The sequence below is a fragment of the Ambystoma mexicanum genome, chromosome 7p (genome assembly GCF_040938575.1).
Source record: "Ambystoma mexicanum isolate Mex_15411 chromosome 7p, UKY_AmexF1_1, whole genome shotgun sequence".
Classification (NCBI taxonomy): domain Eukaryota; kingdom Metazoa; phylum Chordata; class Amphibia; order Caudata; family Ambystomatidae; genus Ambystoma; species Ambystoma mexicanum.
Window position 1 is genome coordinate 156,274,465 of NC_090939.1, and position 23,426 is coordinate 156,297,890.

Sequence of the window (23,426 nt, forward strand, 5' to 3'; positions counted from 1 at the left end):
TTATTGATTGTGGGGAAAACTTGCAGGTCTTTATGGCTGATGGAGTGAAGAGAAATGTGCAGTTCTTTTCCATTCTAGCATGGGAATAGTTCACGCAGCAATGATCATTTTTAGGATCAAGAACAAAACTGTTGCCGCCCTATGGGCTTGGCAGGTAATCATTTCGTCCTGTAGTGTTTGGAAAGACTTGTCCTAGTGTGATGGGCCCAGAGCTTCATCACACTGCTTGCCGCGATGGCATATGGGGCGTAGGGCGTATTGTCTCTTCAGTTTGGGCTGCACAGGACTTCTCAATCCGCTGCTTTTCCCCCTCTCCAGGATATTGGAGACTCTTTGGGGATTTTTCAATGCACTGTACCAGAATGTTGTGAACTGGTAGCTCATGGGAAATGTGAACCTAGGAGATTACAGGGTACATGTCCCCTTAATTAAGCAATAAGCCCCAAGCTGGGGGTGCCTTACCGTTTCAGGTAATACTGCAAGCTCATAGTTACAGGCCTGAGTGAAGCAAGAGCCTTGATGCAGGCCCCGGGGCATTACCTGAAGCGGTAATACATCCCCCACCAAGGGGCTTATTGCTATTCATACTCTGGCCTGTGGGACAGGGGTACTAAAAGCATCTTAATTCAGTTGTGAGACGCTCCAGCGTTTTGCAACTGACAACTGAAACAAAAAAAGAATGTTCACCATGGATCAGGAAATTAAGTCTTTTCTCCCTTTCCTTTGCGGCCATTCAAAATAGTAAATAAAATGTAAACAAAGAAGATGGCCGCCGGGTACTAATGAACGTTGACCTTTTGGGCCCTCGCACATAGAATTCCCTCCCCATTGACCTTTGAATAATGGACTCTCATAATTTTGAAAAAGACTGAAAGCTTATCGCTTTCAATAACCCGATCATTAACTTTCTTTCTGTACTTACTGTTGGTTACACTTGGTAAAGATCAGCGCCCAGATGCTGTTCATTCTGCCCGGTTTCTCTTCTTCATTGGAGATAATATGCCATGATAAATACATTAAATTAAAGTTAAAAAAAAAAGGAATGGGAATGCTGTGATTGTCAAACTTAGAGCTTTATTTGGAACATCAACATTATTTGGAAGGATAAACTAGGCACTTTCTGAGAACGTCGGATGTGAATGTCAAACTTGGGCCATACTCGGCGGAGTGTCAAACTTTCTCCGAATGTCAGTCTGGGAGTTTACTGGTAATGTCAAACATAGTAGGAATGTCAAACTTAGAGTTTGGCTGGAATATAAAGCTTATTGGGAATGTCAAACTGGGAGCTTACTGGGAATCCCTGTCAGGGAAAATAACGTAACATATGACATAATAAGATGCGGCATTATGACACTTTTTTTCCTGATCAGGGTGCTCATTAAAAACTTGCTACATGAAGCAAAAGTGATGACATACCAGGCAATAACATATATGACACCATGCCCTGACAACCTATGTCATGTCATGTCATGATATGTCTTGAAACAATACGTGCAAACTGGGGCTATTCCAGGGTTATCAGATATTTGTTTCTAGGACTGCTTTAATGGCAAGCTTGAAATCTTGATTGTTGCGCCCCCACCAGGCAAGATTTACATTGCTGTTAGCACTTGTTCAATTAAAGGATTTGGATGGGTGTTGGACCTGGCACAATGACCACATTTGCACTGGCGTTATGCACAGGGCTAATGGTGCTGCAAATGGACTAAGACCAACCTTATGTGGTCCCTGTGATGATATGTGCTCTGTGCACGCCGGTGCAAAAACCGGAACAGGTTCAAATTCTGACATTGCAGCAGCGGAAATCTGATCACTGCTCCAGGACTAACACTGTTGCCAAGTGGGCCATTGCCTCGGCTATCTGCCAAGTAATGTATGAGTGCTAGAAATAAGGGGCCGCTTGCTTTCTAGATACATTCCAATCCATTACTTGAAGCCCAATTGCCCCAACAATAACACATTAATGCATGAACAAAGGATTGGAAACAACTCGGTGTGTGCAGCGCCAAATAATTCAATGGAACTCTCCTGCGGTCTGACTATATCGAATTCAAAGTCCAATGACTTCTGTTTATCTCTCGATATTGTAGTCCTCTATTGTAAAATCAGCATTCAATCTGCAACACAAGAAGTAACCTGTTTAGGGCTGTACCCCATATTCAGGAGCATAGTACATCAAAGGCAAACTTAACAAACATTGTATGCAACTGTGACCATACCTGTTCTTGTTAAGGTAAATCTAAATGATCTTACTCCGCAGAAGGTTGCCTGTAAATCTTCAAATGTGACGCGACTCATCCAAGACAACCTTTGCGGAGCTGTGATCCAACCGCTATCAAACAATGGAAAATCCATGTAACATAGTATCCCGCTGAAAGGTCCTACATTATACTGCCTCCTCACTGAAATTCAAGAAATGGAAAAGAGACTTTGTTTCCATCCTGTAAAGCCTATCTTGCGAGCATCATAAATGCTTATGTGAATTGTATAACCATCTAAAAAACTGAAAAATACATGCGATTCACCAAAAAACAACTTGCCTTATCGAGCGAAGCATTCTTAAATTCTGTGGCTGAGCTGATGTTTCTTTGAGGCACAGAGACTGCATAGTAGGGGGACAGGTTGATTCTATGCAGGGGGGCAGAGGGCAAAGGCTGTTTGTGGTGTGCATCATTAATGATTCCAAAACCTGATGCTAGCAACATACTGATGTAATAAGGCCTGTTTGATCTGTGAGCCAGGAAACCTTTTGGGTGGCTATGAAGTCACCATCCATTCAGAGGGAAAGCTTTTGGTACAGAGTCATGTGTTGGACAAGGCACACTTCGGTATTTTGTTTGCCTTTCTACAGCCATGGCAATCCTTGCAAAGGAATTTTCCTGAGCGTTTGATGGCAGTCCTTGCCAAAGGGGCAAGTAGCCAGACAGGTTTTGGCAATTCTTGAATTTCTAAGGCATACTTTTGGACGTTCCTTGGTAATTGAACAAGAACTTGGGCAGTAGATGTTCATCCTTTTCACTGAAACAGTTTCCTGAGCATGTTATGAGCCTGGCAAACCTTGACTGTGCGGCAAGTACCTGGCCATTTCATGGCAATCGTCTGCAATGAGGCAAGTTCTCGGGCATCTCTGCAATTGATGGCAATCCTGCAACGTGGGCAGAGTACTTAGGAAATTGTTGGGCAGTACTTGGCAATGAGGTACATGCTGGTTCTGGGCAGCCAATGGCTAATCTTGGTTATAGGGACACATTGAGGCAGTAGAGCAAGTACCTGGTGGTGTATCACAGTCTTTGGCTATGGGGCAAGTCGTGCATAGCTGGTGTCATTTTTTGGCTATGGGGCCAGTACATGGGCAGTTAATGGCAATACATTGTAACCAGTATTATTGTCCAGGCATTGGAAGGCAATCCTGGTCAATGTGGTACATCCCTAGACAGTTGTTGGCAGTCCTTTGCGGTGGCATAGGTTTTACCTGGCCATTCCATAATGAGGCAAGTGTGTGCAAAGATGTTGGTAATCCTTGGCAATTGGGCTAGGGACAGGACAGCAGAAGAGAATCCTGAGCAGTGGTCACCAGGTAAAAGGGTGTGGTCGGTGGGTGGGGGAGTGCAGCTGCTGTCTTTTATACACCATATTACCCGCCTCGCCAGCCCCTCTGCTTAGGGATGTGAGGCGGCCTGCAACATTGAAGGATATGGCTTTACAAGAGTTGCAACTGTTGGCTTTGCCAGTGCCTGTTTTTAGTGAGTATGGAATTGTAGACTGGACAGAAGTATACTGCGATGTGCGTGTTTAGGTATTAGCTTGAAAGCCGAGGTGTGGACAGAAGTGCATTGTGTTATGAGTAGAAAGATGGAGATAACTGAAAAACATGAATAGGAATTCCACAAATTAGATTTCCCCACAAATTATTACATTGTTTGCAAAAATATGTCTTTCTTGCCCCAGTGGGGGAGGTGGAGGGGTGGTCAGACATGGCCAGTGATAGCCTGCCAGCCCAAGCCAAGAATCTAAGATGGCCGCCGCCATAGGGAAAAGAGACTAGTTCCCTTTTCCATTTATATGGCAGTGGCCGGACCAGGAGGTATGGCGGACCAGAGCATAAAGCTCCGGTCCTGCAGGTAAGTGGGCAGGGTGGGAGGGGAGGGGATTGTTTTGGGGTGTTAGGGGTGTGGGGAGGCAGAGGCTCCCTGTTGCCTCCTCACATTACAAAAAGAAAAAAGATAGCGCCACCCGGGTAAGGTCCTCAGGTGGCTGGAACAGGGGGAAGGGAATGTGTATTCTTGACCACTGTTCCAGCTACCCGATTGGTTGAGCGCACTTCCCCGGGGGCGAATATCTCATATACATATATAATTCTCTAAAGATGTCTGTGCATTGGGGACTAGGCATGTGCACATCTCGGCTTTTCCTATCAGCCCAAACTCTTCTAAAAGTCTTTCTCAGTTGATCCCTTTGTCTCCCACTGGAGTAGCAGCGATTCTATCCTCACATCCACACCTCGAGGCTGTCCAAATGAATATATATTATTCATATTTACCAACACTTTAATGTTAGTGTGAATATTGGGGGGGGGGGGAAACTGAATGAGCACGAGTACTGGTGTGCATTATGTACCTGGTGATTAAAGCATACTTCCCTTCTCTTACAGATATATTTGTCAAGATCTGTAGTCCTTCTTAAATTCCCAAAATGCTTTTGATTTGTATGCAAAGGAGCCAGGAACACTTACTTCTGCTATGTGTCCCCACCCCCTTTCTCATTGGGGTAATTTTGAAACGTCATAACACGCATGTACCAGAATGTCCATCTTGGAATGATAGCTACAATAACCAATTAATTCTTTTTTGATAAAAAGTTAAGTAGTATTCTTTACTGGTCAGTTAGACCTTAACAGGCAGTTCTAAGGAACCTAGGTCGCCTCGGACCATAACTTGGTGGCAGGTCTTTGCCCCACTAGAATGACCTCTCCCTCAGTCTATAAGGCTATATTCAATGCTGTAGCCATGACTTGGTAGACTACTACTTGGCTTTGTGTTCCCAGCAAGACACATACAGTGAAAAATATAAGTTCTTTGAATCCTGAGCTTGTGCCTGTGATATGGACGGGCTTGCCATTGGCAGCTCATTTCTGCATTACCTCTACCGTAGGGCACATTAGGATCTGCGTTTAGCCACAGATGTGCAGTAGTGGTGTATGTTTGGAGTTCGAGAAGTTTGGTGTGGTGTTGTCAGAGTGCACAGTTTAACTCCACGTGCACCCATGTTTGTGACGGTGAGTCTCTTGTACAATGACCAGTGCTTCTCAAGAGCTGGGAACGTCAAAGAGTCTAAAAATATATAGTGCATATACTAGGTGGACAAACCCTTACTTACTTGGCTGTTCCTCTTATTACCCAGGTTAGGGTGACCAGATTTTTAAAATAAAAAACTGTAACATGCCAGGGTATCAGGCCTGGTTTCATGCCGAACTAGAGAGTTGGCCAACTGTGGAGAAATGGGAAATTCATTTCGATCACGGAACTAGAGGAAGCCCTCCAAATTCACCCGATCCCAATTTTCCTGTACCTGCGACTGAAAGGGGTCATATCGAGGAGAGAATGGAAGGACACCACACAAAGAGAGCTTACGCCCTTTGAAACCATCTTGGACACGACCAACTCAACTAAAGGTTTAATAGCCCGTATGTACAAGACCTTAATCGCTAAAGACCAAACTCTGAGTCTACGCCTCAAAGAGTGATGGGAAAAAGATTTCAATAGAGAATTCGACCAACAAGCCTGGGACAGAATTTGCGAAACACCAGCCAAAACGTCAATTGCCACCCAGTACAAATTGCACGCCGTGAAATTACTGCACCGGTGGCAGTATGATCCACAAAGACTGTCTAAAAATGTTCCAAACCTCCAGTCCGAAATGCTGGCGACAATGCGGCATGGATGCTGATTACTGGCACATGTGGTGGAAGTGCCCCAAGGTATGCATTTACTGGAAAGAGGCCCTGGGATGGATAACGCAATTGGATGGCATAAAAAGGGAACCATCCCCTCTTCTGATCCTATTTGGCCTTGCAGAGGAAGACGACGAATTGGTGCGCGTAAAAGGACTGGTATCCCCCCTGCTACTGGCAGCAAGAGCAGCCCTAGTCATCAAATGGAAGTCCCCACGCCTACCAGCCGAAAAGGACTGGCTACAAATTGCCATGAACATATACACAATGGAGAAAATAACTGTGGCCCTCCATGACCAGGCCGTGCGACACGAGGAAGCTTGGAGTGACTTTATGGGACATTACATCACAGGTACGGTCGCGCACGACTCCCCGCGCCAATGAAAATACCACTCACTGTGCCCCACCAGGAACTGAACATTGGACACTGAATACCATACAGCCTAATAACCATGCCTGTCACGAACTTCGCCTGTGACTCACAACTCCAACAACGCTCAACGTCACACCGCACACTATAGCTCACTACAGCAAATGCCGAGACCTGGAAGTTTCACGAGAAAGGACAAAGGGAGGGAGGTGGGGACAGGGGTTCTATTGTTCGTCCATTAAAGGTGAACATGTATGTTATTGTTAGAATATTATATAGGTGGATCGCAGTAATCTTGTGAAGTAACGATGTATGCTCGGTTATGCATTCACCCGGCTGTTCACCTATGATGTTAAAAATCAATAAAATTCAATTTGAAAAAAAATAAATAACTGTGCCTGCGTGCAAACAAAGAAGTAGGATTTGCCCCTGGCCACCCAAAAAACACTTCCCAGCCCCTCCCTCTTCGGGATGCTACAGTATTTCCTGCACTCCACCCCCCCCCCCCCCCTTTCAGGATTCCAGCACTTCTCTTGGAATGTTAAAAACAAATGAGCCTTTGTTCGGACTGATATTACAGGGCTAAATTAGGGAAACCAGATTTTCAAAATAAAGAACGCGGATATGCCATCGACATAAAAGTAGGACTACTTTTCATAGTGGCTACCATGGCTACACTTCAATAATGGGAAAGGAGCATGGGTGGGGGTGGGGCGGCGGGTACAGACATTCCCCTTGAAATAAGCTGTGCAGATTTGGTGGTGACTGAAGTATGTTCAAAACAAAGGAGCTTTGTCAGTCGTTGCTATTCCAGGCCTTGCATTAAAGCCATTCCCCAAGCTACCTTTGTGGCGCAATCGGGTAATGCATGTGGCTGTGTTTGGGGGTTCAAGCCCACCCCGGGACAGGATGTGATATGGTTTAGGTGTTACAGTGACATTAGCAAGGTATTCTAACGTTTATTTGGAATAAAACGGATGCTGAATTTTTGGAGAATGAGCTTTGTGCTCCGATAAGCGAAGATGTAAACATTTCCTACATTTGCAGCCTGGATTCTTCCAGTAATTACCCTCCAAAACAGGGTTGTGGCTTTTTTTAAAATAAAAGAAACCTCTCAGTGGGACCACTCCCTACTACAGTGAGGTAGTCAGTAGGATACTGCTACCCGTCTCTATGCCGCACAAAGATGACTGTTCCATCTCTTTATTATTCTAATATGTGGTCTTGAATAGTGCGTCATGCTGGAATCCTCCCTTTTCTAAGGGCTGTAATGACAGTTTTTATTATGACCCCATTTTGTGAAACCTACTTTATTGACCTCTGAAGAATTATTCTGTGGGGTTCAAATTTACACAGGTGCAGGCTGACCCAGTGAGCTTTCCAGCTGGGCTGCTGTGTAGAACCTGTGACATTTTTTATGTGTTTTGTGTTTAGTAATGCATAAACAAGGGGGATCTGGGAGTTTCTCTACTACCAGCCTATATCCCGGGTTAGAGTCTCAACCAAAGTCTTTAGCTCGCCATCCTTTTCTCTTCTGTGTAAGGGATGGTGAGCTAAACTGGTTAAGACTCAAAACTGGTATGTAGGCCGGTAGAGAGAAACTCCCAGAACCCCCCCCTTACTTATGCATATTAAGTATCTTTGCGTTTTCTCCCTAAGTTACTAGGGTAATGCAGACGTGGAATCCTTGCTCCCTGTTCTTAGAGAGGCACAGCTCCACCTCACTGACCAGGCCCAACCAGCCCCGAAACACATGTCTGGGGGTGCTGTTGGTACTCTTGTTCAGAAGAGAATTGCCTGGCATTTCAGTGCTAGACTGCCCTTGGGCAGGACAAAGACTGATATGTAGGTACTGGACATTTCTCTTCTGTGAAAGGATGGTGAGCTAAAGACTCTGGTTGAGACTCAAACCCGGGATATAGGCCGATGGAGAGAAACTCCCAGAACCCACCTTACTTATGGTGTTCAGTAATAACAGGTGGTATTCTAAAATACCCCCTGTTTTTATCTGCCGTGTGATTACAGCTTCCTCACCCCTCGTGGCTATTCTCTTACAGTTGTGTAGCACGGATGACCACAGCAGGCTCCCATGGGGTGCAGCCAGAGATTGAACATGCAGTTTGAGTCACCAGCCACCTGGTTGTTCTGCAAGGCTGTGGCGTGTACCTCGGCCCGCTGGCAGATCAAGTGTCAGTTACAGCAGCATGACAATGGTAGAGGGGGTAGCAGCAATCCTGTCATTTGTGATGTAAAAGTGGTTGCAATCCAGCAGTGGTGATGGTAGAAGTGGTAGCAATCCCAGCAGTGGTGGTGTGGGATGTTACAGCATCCTGCTGGTAGTTGTCACACTCCTTACCATCACCTTTTTTGGATGCTCTGACATTTGTTGGGGCCCCAGTAAGTGTGTAGTCAGTCGCTGCTCTTAGTTGTTGAGACTGCACAATTCCCACATGCCCTTTTGAGGGTCCTTTTTACTGACCAGGCATTTCAGAACATGCCTGGGTGCTGAAGAGCTGTTGTTTGTTGGGAAAATGCACCATACCTCTAGATCACATTAGGAGTTGCTGTGAACATGTCACACATTTCTTTTATGGCTTTGCATTGTGTTTTGACTGGGAAATGTGTCTTCAAAAGGCATAAAGTACTTAACATCCAAGTCATTGTTATGCTTCATTCTATTACTCCCCACTTGCGGTAGAGGGTTCTGTGTTGTAGCACCTTCAGCCCCCCCAGTGTCGATCACAGAGGCTGCCTTCACCTCCCACAGTGTCAGGACAAGGGTAGGCATGGCTTGCCCGCTTTCATGGGTTTTGACAGTAGCTCCCTTACCCTCTTCTTGAGTACTACGACCACCTTTTGCATTCTTGCACATGGGGGTGGATGGGCACTGCAAGCCTACAGTCTAGGTTGGCGCCCCATATTGCTGTGCACCTCGTGCTCCCTCTCTTCATTGTCAGGGTGCCAAAGAGTGTTTGGGCCTCCTTCGCAACCTCCTCAGTGAGGACAGTGAACTTTGGTTCGCTTGCGCCTCCCAGGATGCCTGGTTCTGTGATTCAGAATGGATTGTGTTTGCTGTTCTTAACATGTGCACTGCACCGTTTCCGGTTTTCTGCCCGTGCGTTAAACAATGAATTCAGTGTTTTGATTTTTTTTTCTGCATGCAGTATCTTCTGTCACTGCTGTGGCAGTGCCTCTTAAATCATGATTAGCTCATGAGGCAAAAGTAAAGACTGCATGCAGTATTCACATGCAGAATGCTGCTAAACTCATAATGAAGGCCCACGTGTCTCTAGGTGGTTGTTACTGGGGCTGAGGTGGTTATTTGTTTCAATGCTTTCGCCACATACCTGCCGGTAACGAAAATCACCTACTAGATACATTCATTCTTTCCTTTTGCCTGGACAGAATGCTGCTTCTTGTATTTGACGAGGGGGGGCGGGGGGGGAGAGAAGAGAGAGAGAGAGTTTTCGTTTTCTGCCTTTCAGGATGATATGGCATCTTGTCTTGATGTTAAGCTTTCTAACTGTTTCCTGATATTTCTTTCCCTTCCAGATATTTCTCGTCAGAACAGCTTCCCAATAAACTACCCACCACCTCCTCCACCAATCAGCAACAAAGTTCTGGATTTCCTGGAGTCTGAAATTAAAAACCTCAACACTGCGCAGCCCATGTTAGTTGGTGCACCTTACAGTGGTGGCAGCCATCACCCGAGCATGCTCTCTTCCCTCGGTGAGGTGGGAGTTAGAGAGATGGACCGTAGGGTCATCCAGCTGCCACCCATTGTTGAGCACGTCCCTGCCTCGCAAAGAACTAGCAACACGTCGCATCAAAGGATCAATGCAGGAGGAATCTGGGACCCTCTGGAGGAAGAAAGAGAGAGGCGGAGAAACCATTTCATGGGTGACTCCCGCTCTGGTGGGAGCAGCTTAAGCTACAATCGAGGGTCTCATGACCAGCCAAGAGACGATCGACTCATGGGACGAAGAGGAGAGACTTACAACAGCGGCCGGTCAAGAAGGGATGAGTCTCCAGTGCGTAGGCAGGGCCCTGCCAACCACAATGAAGACTTTCCTTACAGCAGTTCCAGGGGGCGCCCCAATCTACGTTCAGACAGACGATTGTCCCCAGACAGACGAGAGTACCATTCAGCAAGGAGGGGGAGCCCAGACCGTCCATCTGGACCCCGCGATCATAGACGTAGCTACTCTCCACCATCACGGCGTGACTCATGGAGCTCAGAGGAGGAGTATGAACGCCCCCGGGGCCGAGGTGGACGCCGCCACGAACGTACCTATGAGGAAGAGAAACCGCCCAGCTACCGGTCTTTGGATGTCACTACCGGAAAAGGTCAAAACCCAAGAGCGGGAACAGAGCGACAATCGGTGAGACCAAAGCCCCTCTTGGGTTATTAATATTCTTCTTTTAATTACTAGCAATACAGGTGCCTGTGTCCTAGTCTTCTTGATCATGCTAATCTTCTGATAGCAGTTTGCAAGCCCTTCATGGATAATGAAATAATGTCTGTCACAGAGGCAATGAGAAATAATGTCTTTTACAAAAACACCAATGGACTCTTAGACCGTAAACACCCACATTATATTCATACATATTAAGCGCACAGTGGCATTACATCTTTTTTTAATTGGAACAAATGCAGTCTCATTTACGCCTGAATTGTTTTGAAGGCATGTAATCTGCGACGCCCTGACAGTACGGAGACAGTGTCACAAAAATCCTGTCATTAATTACTTTTCTTGTGAATTGTTCAGGTTTTTAAATGAATAAGCATTCATTCTGTGTGAGTTTTCTTCTTGGTCTGTAGAAGCTGGGGTAAAAATGCCTATTGTAGGATTTCTGCCTCCCCCCCCCTTGGAAAGGTGACTGCAGTGATTTTATTTGTACTTTTGCAGAGACCTTTGAGGCAGCTGCATTGACTTGATGGAGCTTTGAAGGGAAGAGATCTTTTCTTGGTTCCAGGATGTTCTCTCTGATTTGTGACACATTTTATCCTACTTTCTAAATTCTTTTTTTTCCCGCCATTTTGATGTGTTTCATTGGACGTACTTGCATAGCACCGACCTAGTGGGGTAGCGGGGATCTTTCCACACAGGAAGGGAAGTTGCGTCTTGTGCCATCCAGGGTGGCAGAGGCATGTTGCAGCTTTAACATAACTTGCTGTGCAGACTTATGAACTGCTCATGCTGTTGGCAGAGGCGGGAAGGGACGATTGGCAATTGGTTATGGAATGTGGTAGTTGAAGAGGGTTAGCAGTTCCTTCCTGAGAGTGTGTAGTCGAGAAAGGGAACCACTGGTGGATTGTACCCATTGTGCCCGGTCGCAGTCTGCAGAGCGCGTACCCAGAAGCCCTGGCCACAAAAGTGCCCCGTGCTGTGCATCAGGCTTCCGGCTAGCACTCTGCAGAGCGCAGAAGGAACCCGGGAAGCAGGTAAGTGGGGGAGTAGCAGGAGCATGTTGAGAGGTGCGGAGGATGCCGTGTAGCGGGTGAAATTTCGGGGGAACTCCCACCAAGGTAGAGGGCTATGCACAAAAGTTCGCACTTGCAGGCTTGTGACCTTTTGTGCTGCAATCCATGGGTGTGACCTTTTGTGCGTGGCCTTCAGCCATAGGGCCATTGCCACACAGTGTGAGGACCTGGAAGGACAAGGCCGTCTACTAGTCATCGGGGTAATCGAAGGGCAGTCCACTTGTACATGTCATATATAGCTCAATTTAGTGAAATTAGTTCCTCTGAGTTTTTCTACATTGTTTTCGCTACAGGTTGAGTGGGTCCTGTGTGTTCTTACTGGAAGTGGTCCCAAAGCCCTTGGTGGTTGCTGTTTAGTCTTTAAATTCTGCAGGTATTAGAACCTGTGAATTTCTAATGGTGAAGGACCATGGTATTGCAAGCAAAACAGGCCTTATAATGCCATCAATACATTCATGACATGGAACCTATATTAATTGGTATTCAACCACTTATTTGGGGTTGCAATTCCGGATAAATAAGATTGGATACTCTTAATTGTTGGGCGTAGCAGACTCTGTTAACTACTAGTACCTACTCTAGCCAGGATACAGCTCCGATTGGGTTGTACCCCATCATATAGAAAGAATTGGCAATTCATAGGATCCCGTCAGACACATTTCTGGTCCATCTACGTATAGGACAAAGAAAGGGTCAACTACCTTTCCGTTCAGACTATTTAGCCCTGAGGACCACCACAGGTCGAAACACGTGTTGGCTGACCAACAGTGGAACTCTGAGAATAAAGCAAAGCTACATTGCTTATTTCATTTATTTGGATCTACCCTTTTAATCAGCTGTTTAATGTTCAAAACACTTACAAGCCCCACTTGGCTTTAATTGGAGGGGCATAGCGCACACCCTAGTCTAATCCCAACTCTTCACTTTCTGCATTTCCTTGTAAGTCCTCGTGGGTGGGCCTTGGGATTTAGACAGTGCAGCTGGCCACATCAGATAATGGGCCTGATTCATGGAACGTTTTCCTAAGGGATTGCGCCATTATAAAACACTTCCATGAAGCAGGCCCAACATATATTGGTCATAGTGCTTTTCACAAAGGATCGCACCCATACTATCCCTTACTACCCTTTAAATGCCCCTCTGATGTCCAAGGGTCACGCAGCAGAAGGTTCTTCCTTGTAAGCACAATGGCAAAATGGATTGTTACATTTGCTGAAACACCCCACGAAATGAAACCATCTTTTCCGACCTAAGCTTTCACAATTTAACTGGCATCTGCATGGGATCCGTTCCGCAAAAAAACATCATAGGGAGCGCTTAAAATGAACGGCAGCCCTAAATCCTCCGGGTGCGTTTTTTAAAAGAAAATTATATTTATTTTGAATACTTCTACAGCGTAGCAGCGTGTGCCACAAAAGTTCCTCTAGGCGCTGGGTAAAGAAGACGGGATCAGAAAAGAGTTGAGATGAAAGCAGTGGTCGAAGTGTATTAAAAGAAATAGTGGAACTATGTTCCCTGCTGGACTGTCCCCTCTTTCCACAAATCCCACAAATCCCAACGCCACGCCCCTCCCGCGTGCCATACAAACCCCTAAACAAACATGCCAGCAGCTTGGAACGTTCAGTGCAGTGCGCTGAAGTACACGTTTCAACTTCTTCCTACACTTTTATTCTAAAACGAAACCATTCTGAAATGGTTTCTTTTCAAAATAAAGTATAGGAACAGTAAAACTTAATTTAAAAAAGTAGAGCAGCACCACTCCCAACCACTCCCAACCACTCTCGACCACTGGAGGAAAGAGTAAATGATCTTCAGTTTTCAGAAGCCAGGTGGTCCTGAATTTCTTTCAATGCATCGAGAGAACGTTCCAGAGGAAACCAGCCTGAACGGCGGAGTGGTTGCTTGCTGGCCTGGCCTGCTGGCCTGGCCTTGTTTTGAGCTGTGCTTTTGTAGAGAAGAGGTGCAGTACGGGGTTAGGCATGGTTTTGCTTCTTGAATTTGCGAGTGAGGAAGTGAGGCCAAGTTGGTGGAAGGCCCTGTGGACAATGCAGATTGCCTCTGTTAGCCTTGTTGGCTGCTGGAAGCCATAAAGGGCGTTTGGTGGTGGGAACATTAGTTCTAATTGAGTCTCATGTGATTTTGGCTCTGAACTATTCAACATTTTCAGATGCACCGGAAAATCGCTCCTAGAAACACGTACAGGTGCGTAAAGGTTCCATGTCATTTCATCGCAGGATGTTTTTTGCGGGGTTTTTTGCTTCAATTTTGGTGGGGTTCTCCCCTAAGCCCTCATTTTCAAAAAAATGTGATGGGTTTTTTCAAAAAAGAATTTGCGCGAATAAACATCCCACAATGAAAGGACGTCGTACCGTTATAAATGACTTATCATATCAAAAGTCTGTTGTAATTGGCCAGCCTGGATGAGATGAAGTCACTGATTTTTGGAAAGTGACCCTGCTTGTTTTGCCGCCATCCATAAAATCTAAAAACATGTTTTTTAAAATAATGTTGGTCTTGTTTAAAATAACTATTACATTAACAAATGTATGTTGAGCTATATATTACCGTTTTATTGGAGGCTATTGTGCTTGAAAGAACTGCATTGATCTTTGTTAGGTAAAGATTTGGGGTAGTACCCTTAGGGTGCACTACAAAAACCTTAGCATCCTGGTCTGAACTACACAGGTTGGTAGTGTGGTGGAGCAGCCAGGCTTATATCAAGAGGGGTCAATGTGAGCAGTAAGGTAGTTACACAGAGATTCACAGTGGCAAGTATTCAAATAAACACTGATACTCAGGGTTTCTTGATAAAACAATTACTAATTTATTTACCAGTCATTTAAACAAGCCTTCTTCAGAAGGGAGCAACATAAAAGTAACACTCAAATATACTTTAACAATCCACACTCTTAGGTTCTTTAGATTCAGTAATTCCCATTGGGGATGGCAAACAGACACTTCCTACACCCTCTGGTAACTTAAATAACTAGGATGCTGTTGGCATTAATATATTACTGTTACATCTAGAGTAGGCAGAGCGAGCGCAAAAAAAAAAGATTCAGCAGAATAAACAAGAGATTTCGAATGCACTAGTAAACACAGCAGATACTTTTGAACCCCCCAATGCAGAATAGTTTTACCCCTTCCTGGAAGGATAGGTGTAACGCAAAAACAGAGGTGAGAAGTGTTGTTCAGGGAGCTAAAATAAGCCAATGTCAATGGGCAAAAGTCTTGGTAACTGAAGCACTTATTGAAGGTGAGTATAAGTCTTTGCACAATGTTTTAAAAGTTCTTTGAAGAAGAAAGAAGAATCAAATGTAGGGCCACATGCCGGGAGACTTGTGAAGTAGAAGCTACAAGCAAATCTACAATGAGAGGTAAGTTCTCTGACTTAACAGTACCTTTTGGTTTGAAGAAAGGATGCAGCTGGTGATCCTGCTTCCTGTGCAGCTCTGCAGGTCCTGCTGTTCCTGGGCCTCAGTCGTGGGGACAAGAGGGAGGACTCCTTATCCACAACGGGATGGTCACCGATCGCAACCGGCAAACTTCAAATCAGTGGCTCTTCAGTGTTTCAGCTCCTCGTGTCTACCGCAAACAGCACCACCACGGTTCTTGGCTGTCGAAATGGGCCTTCCTTGCTTCTGGGGTCCCGCACTCTGAGGGGGCTCGGGCTCTGTCATTCCTGCTTCCTGGGAGTCCGGGTGATTTTCCTGGAGTTTCTTGGCCAACTTAAATCAATACACACAAACTGGTGTTCCTCTCCCTGGCTCTACCGTTTCCAGCAGCACTGCGGAAAATTCAACCAGCTCCGAGATGGATGTCCAGGTGACTTATTTGGGAGTTGATTGGTCCCACCAAATCAATGGGAGAAGCCGTCTTCGCAGGGCTTCTCTGTGGAGGCAAACTTGGAGCTTAAGCACCGCAGCAGGTCTTCACCGGGCAAAGTAACGGTCCAGGAGATGCAGCAGGTGTCTTCTTCAAGTTCTTCGTCGGATTCCTTCGTCCAGTGGTCGACTCTGCCTTCCAGCCAAAAAGCCTTGCCTTTTATGCAGCTTGTTCCCATTCATTCCAGCCCAGCTGTCAGTCACCCAGCAGGGTGGCTGTTCTTGGCGGACAGCCAGCCGCCCAATCACCAAGGAGTGCATTCCTGTCTCCTAGGAGACTAAGCACGGGGAGTTTTCGGGCACCTCCCTCACTTCCTTTCCCCACCAGACACTCTGGAGCCAGAGGCGGGTTTCACTCCTGAAGCCCGCCAAAGGTAAAATGAACAAAGTGACCAAACCTGATTTGGTGCGCAGAGTAAATCTCAAGAAGGACCAAAACAACAAGAAATGGCAAAAAAAGAAGACTGGGGCCATTTTGACAAAAATGGCACCTATGGGTGCTTTACTGTAGCCGCGTACGCAGCCCGCTGTAAAGACACGACACGGTAGTCAAAAGTAACCACTGCCACCCGCCATTAATTGTGTTCAGGGAAAAATAAAAATGTTTACATGAGAAGCTAGACGAAGGGACTACTAAGTAACCCCTCCAGCACCCTATTATAAGATGGTGTGTGCTAGGTTTGGAAAGTTACAAACCAAGCAAAGTCAATTTCACTTTACTGCAGTTGGAAAAAGATGCCTATGGAGTTTGTCAGACTCCAAAAACACAAGGAAACACAGAGCTAATCATCGGAAAAATACATGAGAGAGTAGGAAAAAGGTCTCACTCTCTTCCAGGTTCAAAATTAAAAGTCCCAGAGTCCAGCAGAAGTGCTGGGGGTCTCGAAGGTAGAGAAGAATTAGCACATTTCTGAGAATTGTCTCTAACAATCTTAAATCCTATTTCTCTGAAGTAAAGAGGAAGGGGGACACGCTCAGCCAAATCTAGATTTATGGTCTCTCAGTTAGATTCTTCATCAGTAAAAGGAGGATAACATCCCACTCCATTGCCCTTTGTTACAAAAACATTTACCGCTCACACATCCTTTACCACGAATAGGCTGCCTTCTGAATTGGCTTGGCAGCCTCAGAACTTTTATTCTGGAATTTACTGGCAGTACAATAAATAGGCAAGGCAAGTATTTTAAGACTATCTATCTACCAGGATTGGCCAAGCACGCGCTGAAGCCCCTCCCTCACCCAACACTAGTCAATCCCTATGTTCCAGTATTCCAAAACTGCCTTGGAATTCCAGTGCATATATTACTTGCCGTCGCCACTCTATTGAAGATAGTTCATGTACAAAGGACAAACATACATCCATACTAATACAAGCATTTATCCCTGCCTTACTCCAAACCTGTATCTGCAAACTATTTCCCAATGTTGCCCCCTCATACCACATGCTATTCTTCCCAGCAGACTAGATTCTGGTGACCCCAGGCAAAGGCACAATATGCATCGGGCAGGTATTCATCAGTTTGAAACAACTACTACAGTAGTGATTTGCGTAGTGCAAAAGCAGAGCAACATAATACAACCTATGCAATCAACGATTCAGTACTGTGTGGTCAAAAATCATGAGCCTACTGCAGTGCCGTGATACCTGGTATGGCGTCATTTTGTCAGTGAAACTGGCACTCATTCCAAGCAAAAAGCAAGCTACTGGCCACTAGGGACAGCTGTGCAGTGTGTTCGAACACTCAGTGACACATGAACAGTACAGCAAAGCTCTGGTAAGGCATCTTAAAAAGTAGCAATACAACTCCCAGAAAACCATACTAAAACTCTGCAAGTGGGACCAGATTTAAATAACGTCAAATAACACCATATCACTTTATATTAAACTCCAGTAACAATTGTGATGAATCCAATGGAGTCATCACAGATTCCTCAGGGGGTAGCCTCCTTCCATGCCGCCAGGGGACCGCAGCCGCTACCTGTTCCCGACCCTCGGGGAGGCTATATGAGGGAGGATCAAATGGGAGGAGATAGTCACCAGGGAGATGTCATGGCTTCATTGGATGAGACGCGGTATTCCCCACTTTCCCATGAGGAAGAACCCCTGTTGCCTTGTTAGTTTTCCCTCAGGTAGAACTGATCTTCCACGTAGAATCTTTGGAAAAGAAACTCAACACATTATGCAACAAAAATCACCAATGGACTTTAATTTCCACAACTACTTAACAGTGGACTTCAAATCCCACAATCACCCAAGTACTGAGACGAGGAGGGTGAAAGATTTGACAAAGAGCAGCAAGTGTATTGACAGCGCAAGTTGTTTGATGACGCACCTGTGCGCGGGACCTTTAAAAATGTGAACCGAACGGTAAGCAGCAGCTCAGGTGAAGCTTTGACTGCTTCAGTGAAGGCTGACGAAGGCTAGAGGCACAAACCGGTGTGCAGAAGCTGGGAGCATGAGCTGGTGTGGAGGAGTGAGGAAGCTCGCTGGCAGAGAAGGAAAGAAATGTGGTTCAAGCGAGGCAGACCATGGGGATGCCGTGAAACACGAGAGGGTCCCTGGGTGTCCAGCAGCCAAGAGAAGCATCGTTGTCCTTAGCGGAGAAGCTAGCGTGCAGGAGCAGAGCCGTGAGGAAGCCTGGAGAGACAGCAGAGCCGCCCAGAGTCAGAATCAGGCGGTGAAGGTACACTGCACAAGCGCGAGCAAGCCCGAAAAACACTACAGAGTACCAGTGAGACGGCCAGAGCAGTGTGGGGACCTCTGGGAATTTCAGCAACTGTGCCGAAGAGAAATAGTACATTGTAAAGTTACAGAAAGTGAAATGACAAAGATTGTTTTTGAATCAAGACGGCAGAAGATTTTGAACATTGTGAAATTACAGAAAGTAAAGAGATTGTTTGTCAAGTAGATATAGCACACCAACAAGAAAGGTATATGCTACTTGAAGATAAGGAGGCACTATACAACAAGAGCAAGAGAAGTCCTGGCAAGCATACACCAGGCAGTTGTGAATACATGAGGAGTCCTGGAAATTGTGAGTGCAAGAGAAGTCCTGGCAGGGGAGTATACCAGGCACATTGAAATTCTACAAGGAGTGTCGAGCAGAAGCAGTGTTTGTTAAACAAGGAAGGAACTTGTTACACACAGGAACTGTTTATTAAAGAAGAACTTACAAGGCTGAACATTGTTTGTCTTACAGGATTATTGTGGCCCAAGAAAGACGCAAAGGAACTGTTGGACCGAGAGACATGTGTGATACCAGTGAAGAATCCAGGGGAAGGGAATCGCCCTCTGGAATTAAGGTTGTTTCTATTTTTGGAGAACGTCTATGTTGGAGCCATTCTACTTATCTTTAAGAACACTTTTTACAACTACCAGGTTCTAGACATTTCCCTTGTCACTTTGTTATTTTGTTCTAGTATGAGGGTCAGGATAGGTTGTTTGGACACAAGGGCAGCTTTTCATTGATGACATCCTGACAAAGACAGATCATTAGCTTTTAGTTTTTTGAGGTAGGGAAACACCTCTTTATAATAGTCAGTGGCATTTTCCCAACCCATGTTTGTTGAATAAAAGTTTATAATCGGAACATGACAACTTTGTGTCCCGCTGTCATTTCTGACCCCTCACACAATGCATTAAATTAATGCACAATACTTATCCCATTTACTAATGAGTAACTCATTAAACAAATGAGTAATAACACTTTTTAGTAATAAATAACTAAAAGGTAATTATTGTATGAAATTCACATCATCACTTGGTAGGGAGCATTTCTATATGTTATGAGTGAATCCCCGGTGTTAAAGGGGGAATCCCACTTAGTTGTGTCCCCTGCAAGCCGTTAAAACCCCAAATAATGCCCTTTCCCTGTTTGTGCATATTGTGTATTTCTCAACTGTGAAACGTGCCTCTGACAGATATTGCCTGCTATGCAGAGCAACACATAATAGGACTTGCTATGGGCGTCACTTGGGGATGGTCTCCACAGTTTGGCCCCTATGCAGGATTCCCTTTTTAAAACCATCACGGTGAATCACTCATTCTGCAAACAGAGGGACCCCTGTGCCAGTCATTACGTGCATGTTATGCAATAATTAGAAATGAGTCGCTCATTCCTGAAAACAAGTTACTCTTTTATTGCATATTAGTTATACATTCATTACTTGAGTGTTGCTACCATAAAAACTGTACCATGAGAATACGTTGAGAACCAAAATGTCATTGATGGACGTGCTTGAGCTGGCATTCCATTCCACCTTTTTCTTCCGCTTGTCCATAACACCATAAAAGGGGATCAAATTTAGTCAAAAGTCCATTTTGACCCTGCTCATGATGGGAGCGGCTCATACTGAAATGTTTTAGGCAATGATCCCCCGTCGCGTGAGCCAACGCCTTCCCAGAAAAGATTCTGAATTATGAGGGCTCCGCACCACTGAGAGCCAACTGAAGTCCCTCATAATTCTATGACTCTGGGTAAACCCTAGAATAATTTACTATTAAATATAGTGACCCCAGGGGACAGTGCCAGTTAGCGTCCTGGCCCCAGAAGAAACTGCTAGAAGGATACTTTCTCCAAGAGTACTAGTCAGAAAGTATGCTCCAAGAGGAAAATTGCAGCAAATAATGTTCTATGCGGAGAGCTTATACAAATATTGTGCCAGGTAGAATACTGGATGAAATGAATTCCCCAAAACAGTAAGAAGAAAGCAGCACATTGCATCTAAAGTGCTTTTATTCCATGGGGTACATATGGGCCAATACATTTTGCTCATTTCACACAGTGGATTGAATTGATATTTTATTTATATAGCGCTCGTACACAAGTGTTGCAGAGCGTGACAAGGCAAGGGAGGGGAACAGGGGAGAACACAACAATGATCTTACTAGGCCCAGTGACATTGAGAACGCGCAAGTGCATCGGAGATATAGGGGAAAGGGGGAGGGGAAAAGTACATGGAAGGGGGAGAAGTGGAAAGTGCGGAGCAAAGGAGAAACGGATCAATAATAATAAAAATAATAATAATAAATAATAAAGGCAACAAACAGTGGTAGTGCAGCCAGCAAGTGGCAAGTGCTGGGTTTAAGGCAGCAGACAGGGTAGGTCTGATAAGTGCAGGAAGAAAAAGGGGGGGGGCTGTATGGGTACAGATGCAGACCCCAGTGCAAGGGGTGGCCCGGAGGCAGTGCGGGGGGGTGGCAGGGTGAGCACGTACCTGGGCCCAGAGGACAGACCGGTGCACAGTGCCAAGAGAGCAGGGGAGAGGAGGATGTGGGCCAAAGGCAGAGGCTAAGAGGAAGGCCTTGAGGTGTTTCCGGAACCACAGATGGTTCTCATCAAGTTTTAGAGTGGCAGGGAGGCTGATCCAGAGGGAGGCCCAAGCTGAAGACCGAGATCTACCCCCAGCTCGTTTCTTTGAAAAACGACTGATCCTGAGGGAGTTAGAGGAGCGAAGAGCTTGAGAGGGGAGGTATTTGCGCAGGGATAACTGAAGGTATTTGGACCCAGACCCCAGAAAGCCTTGTGGACAATGCAGAGGGTTTTAAATGTAATCCTTGCATCCACTGGGAGCCAATGGAAAGATTTCAGAGCTGGAGAGATACGATCCCAGGGCTTGAGGCCAAGGACAAGTCTTGCAGTCCTGTACTGGATTAGTTGCAGAAAGCGAAGAGTAGAGGCAGGCAGATTTAGAAAGAGGCTGTTACAATAGTCCAACCTAGAGAGAACCAGATCTTGGGAGACAGTGAGCTTCTGGGGGAAGGAGAGGAAAGGCAGAGTACCTCTGAGGAGGTGCAGTAGGAAGTTTGACTTTTTAGAGACATCACAGTTGTGTGCCGAGAAGGAAAGTGTGCAGTCAAAGATGACCCTGAGGTTCTTAGCCTCGTAGGTGGGGGTAGGAGGAGGGCCAAGGAAGGCCGGCCAGAGAGTGCGGTGAAAGAATGGTGAAGGTGTGCCGGTGAGGAGGATCTTCGTCTTGCTGATATTCAGACAAAGATCATTAGCGGCACACCAATATTGAATGGCAGTTACGCAATCAGAGTTGAGCAAGAGGAGGTGGCCGAAGGCACTCTGAAAATTAGTTTTGTGAAGTCGGCGTAACACTGGAAATTAGAGCAAAAAATGGCAATGCAGTGGGCAAGAGTTGCCAGGTATTGGTTGAAAAGCCAGGATGCAAGGTTAGACCCCTGGGGAACACCACAGGTAGAGCAGGAGATAGATGATAGGAATGACCTAAGTTGGACCTGGGAGGGTTGATCGGAGAGGAAAGGGGTCAGCCCTCCATGCGACAGTGGGGGGGGCAAAGTGCAAGTTGACACTTGATTCTGAAGAAGCACAGGTCCACCTGAAACATTTGGGCCTGTTTGTATGTGAAACATTCACAGACATCTTATTGGCAGTACAAGCAACCACTACAGCCTTGCAATGTTCCCTCCACCAACACTTGATGCTTTGTGTCTCCTTGGAATTGTATTCCACCAGAGATCTACTGCATTGGAGGAGGAAGGCAAAGACAGTGGTGTCCGGCTTCCTCTTGCAACCGCCTAGTGTATAGCCTGCCTCTGAGAAACTCTTTTGGAGCCTTAGATGGGATTATCTTTAGATTCTTGGGTGTAGGGTTGGCAATTGTTCAATAAAGTCTTGATTATTTACGTTATGATAATTGCTTATGGTTCTTGAAATCGATGACAAGTTTGGCTCACCTGTCATTTTCTTCTCTCTCCTGTAGGAACGAGGAAGCTCTCGCAGCGGAAGGAGCGTTGTTATTTAGCAACCACACAGGGCGGCTGGGACTTCATACGGAATGTGGCTCCATTGACTTTTCTGGTCACTGATCTTGTTTCGGTGGCTGGATGGGCTTATGTCTGGATACGCCTGTTGCGCAGAAGATTGAGGAATCCACACTGGCATTTTGGTGCCAATAGACTTCCATTGTAAGACTCTTAGCAAGTCTTTTATTGTCCTAAAAGAGTTTTTTTGTATTTTTGTGCAACAACTGGGTTTGTGAAATTCATCTTCTGTGCATGTAACTTGTGGGGAGGAGATCTAGACTATTGACTGTGTCCTCTCAGCTACTTGCAATAATAATTACATTGTAAAGATGTTGGATTCCCTTCCCAGCAAGGCCAAATCCGATGGGCGGATAAGTCGATGGTGTAAAAGGTTTCCATCTTCTGGATGCGAGCAGATCTCCTGTGTGTCTTGCTTTCTGTGTGAGAACACTGTGGCATTAAAAAGAATGGATAGGAATGCACATGGTAATGCAGACTTAGTTGTGGGTCTTGTAGCTGGGAGGGAGAATTACTGTGTAGGAATAAATAAGACACTTCAATTGGAAGCCTGAAGCCCTTGAAGGCTTGTCTACGGCAAGAGGTTTACTTCACATCACAGGTAGTTGTATTATTTCCTGGTGCTGGCACCTGGAGTGGATCTCGTGGCTGATGTTTACTTGACTTGTTGGTCTTCTGCTGAATATTTGCCATTTGTGCTTGTCACCAGGGCCCAAACTTGCACTGTGCAGCAGTTTAACGCTGTAAGCTTGGGGCTTCCCAGCTTTCTTTTCATACCTTTTCAAATGCTTCCTTGCCATAATACTAGCGTTCAGAGCTCAACCTGGATGAACATACTTTTTCATGAAGGTTTTGGTATAGGATATGCAATATTTGTAGATATCAAACATTTTTAAATAAATGCATTCCAGTGAGCTATTTTACATTTCTGTGTTAACCTATATGAA

At 45.6% G+C, this 23,426-nt stretch overlaps 1 protein-coding gene across 1 annotated transcript in view; it reads left to right on the forward strand.

Moving 5' to 3' along the window:
* The window catches only part of ILDR1 (immunoglobulin like domain containing receptor 1), a 192,603-nt gene extending 169,206 nt beyond the window's left edge, over positions 1–23,397 (forward strand). Inside the window, exons 7-8 of the mRNA XM_069635973.1 lie at positions 9,873–10,702; positions 22,419–23,397. Of these exons, the coding sequence (XP_069492074.1) occupies positions 9,873–10,702; positions 22,419–22,460 (872 nt within the window). The 3' untranslated portion in view covers positions 22,461–23,397. The remainder of the gene's footprint in view (positions 1–9,872; positions 10,703–22,418) is intronic.
* The last annotated feature ends 29 nt before the right edge of the window (positions 23,398–23,426 follow it).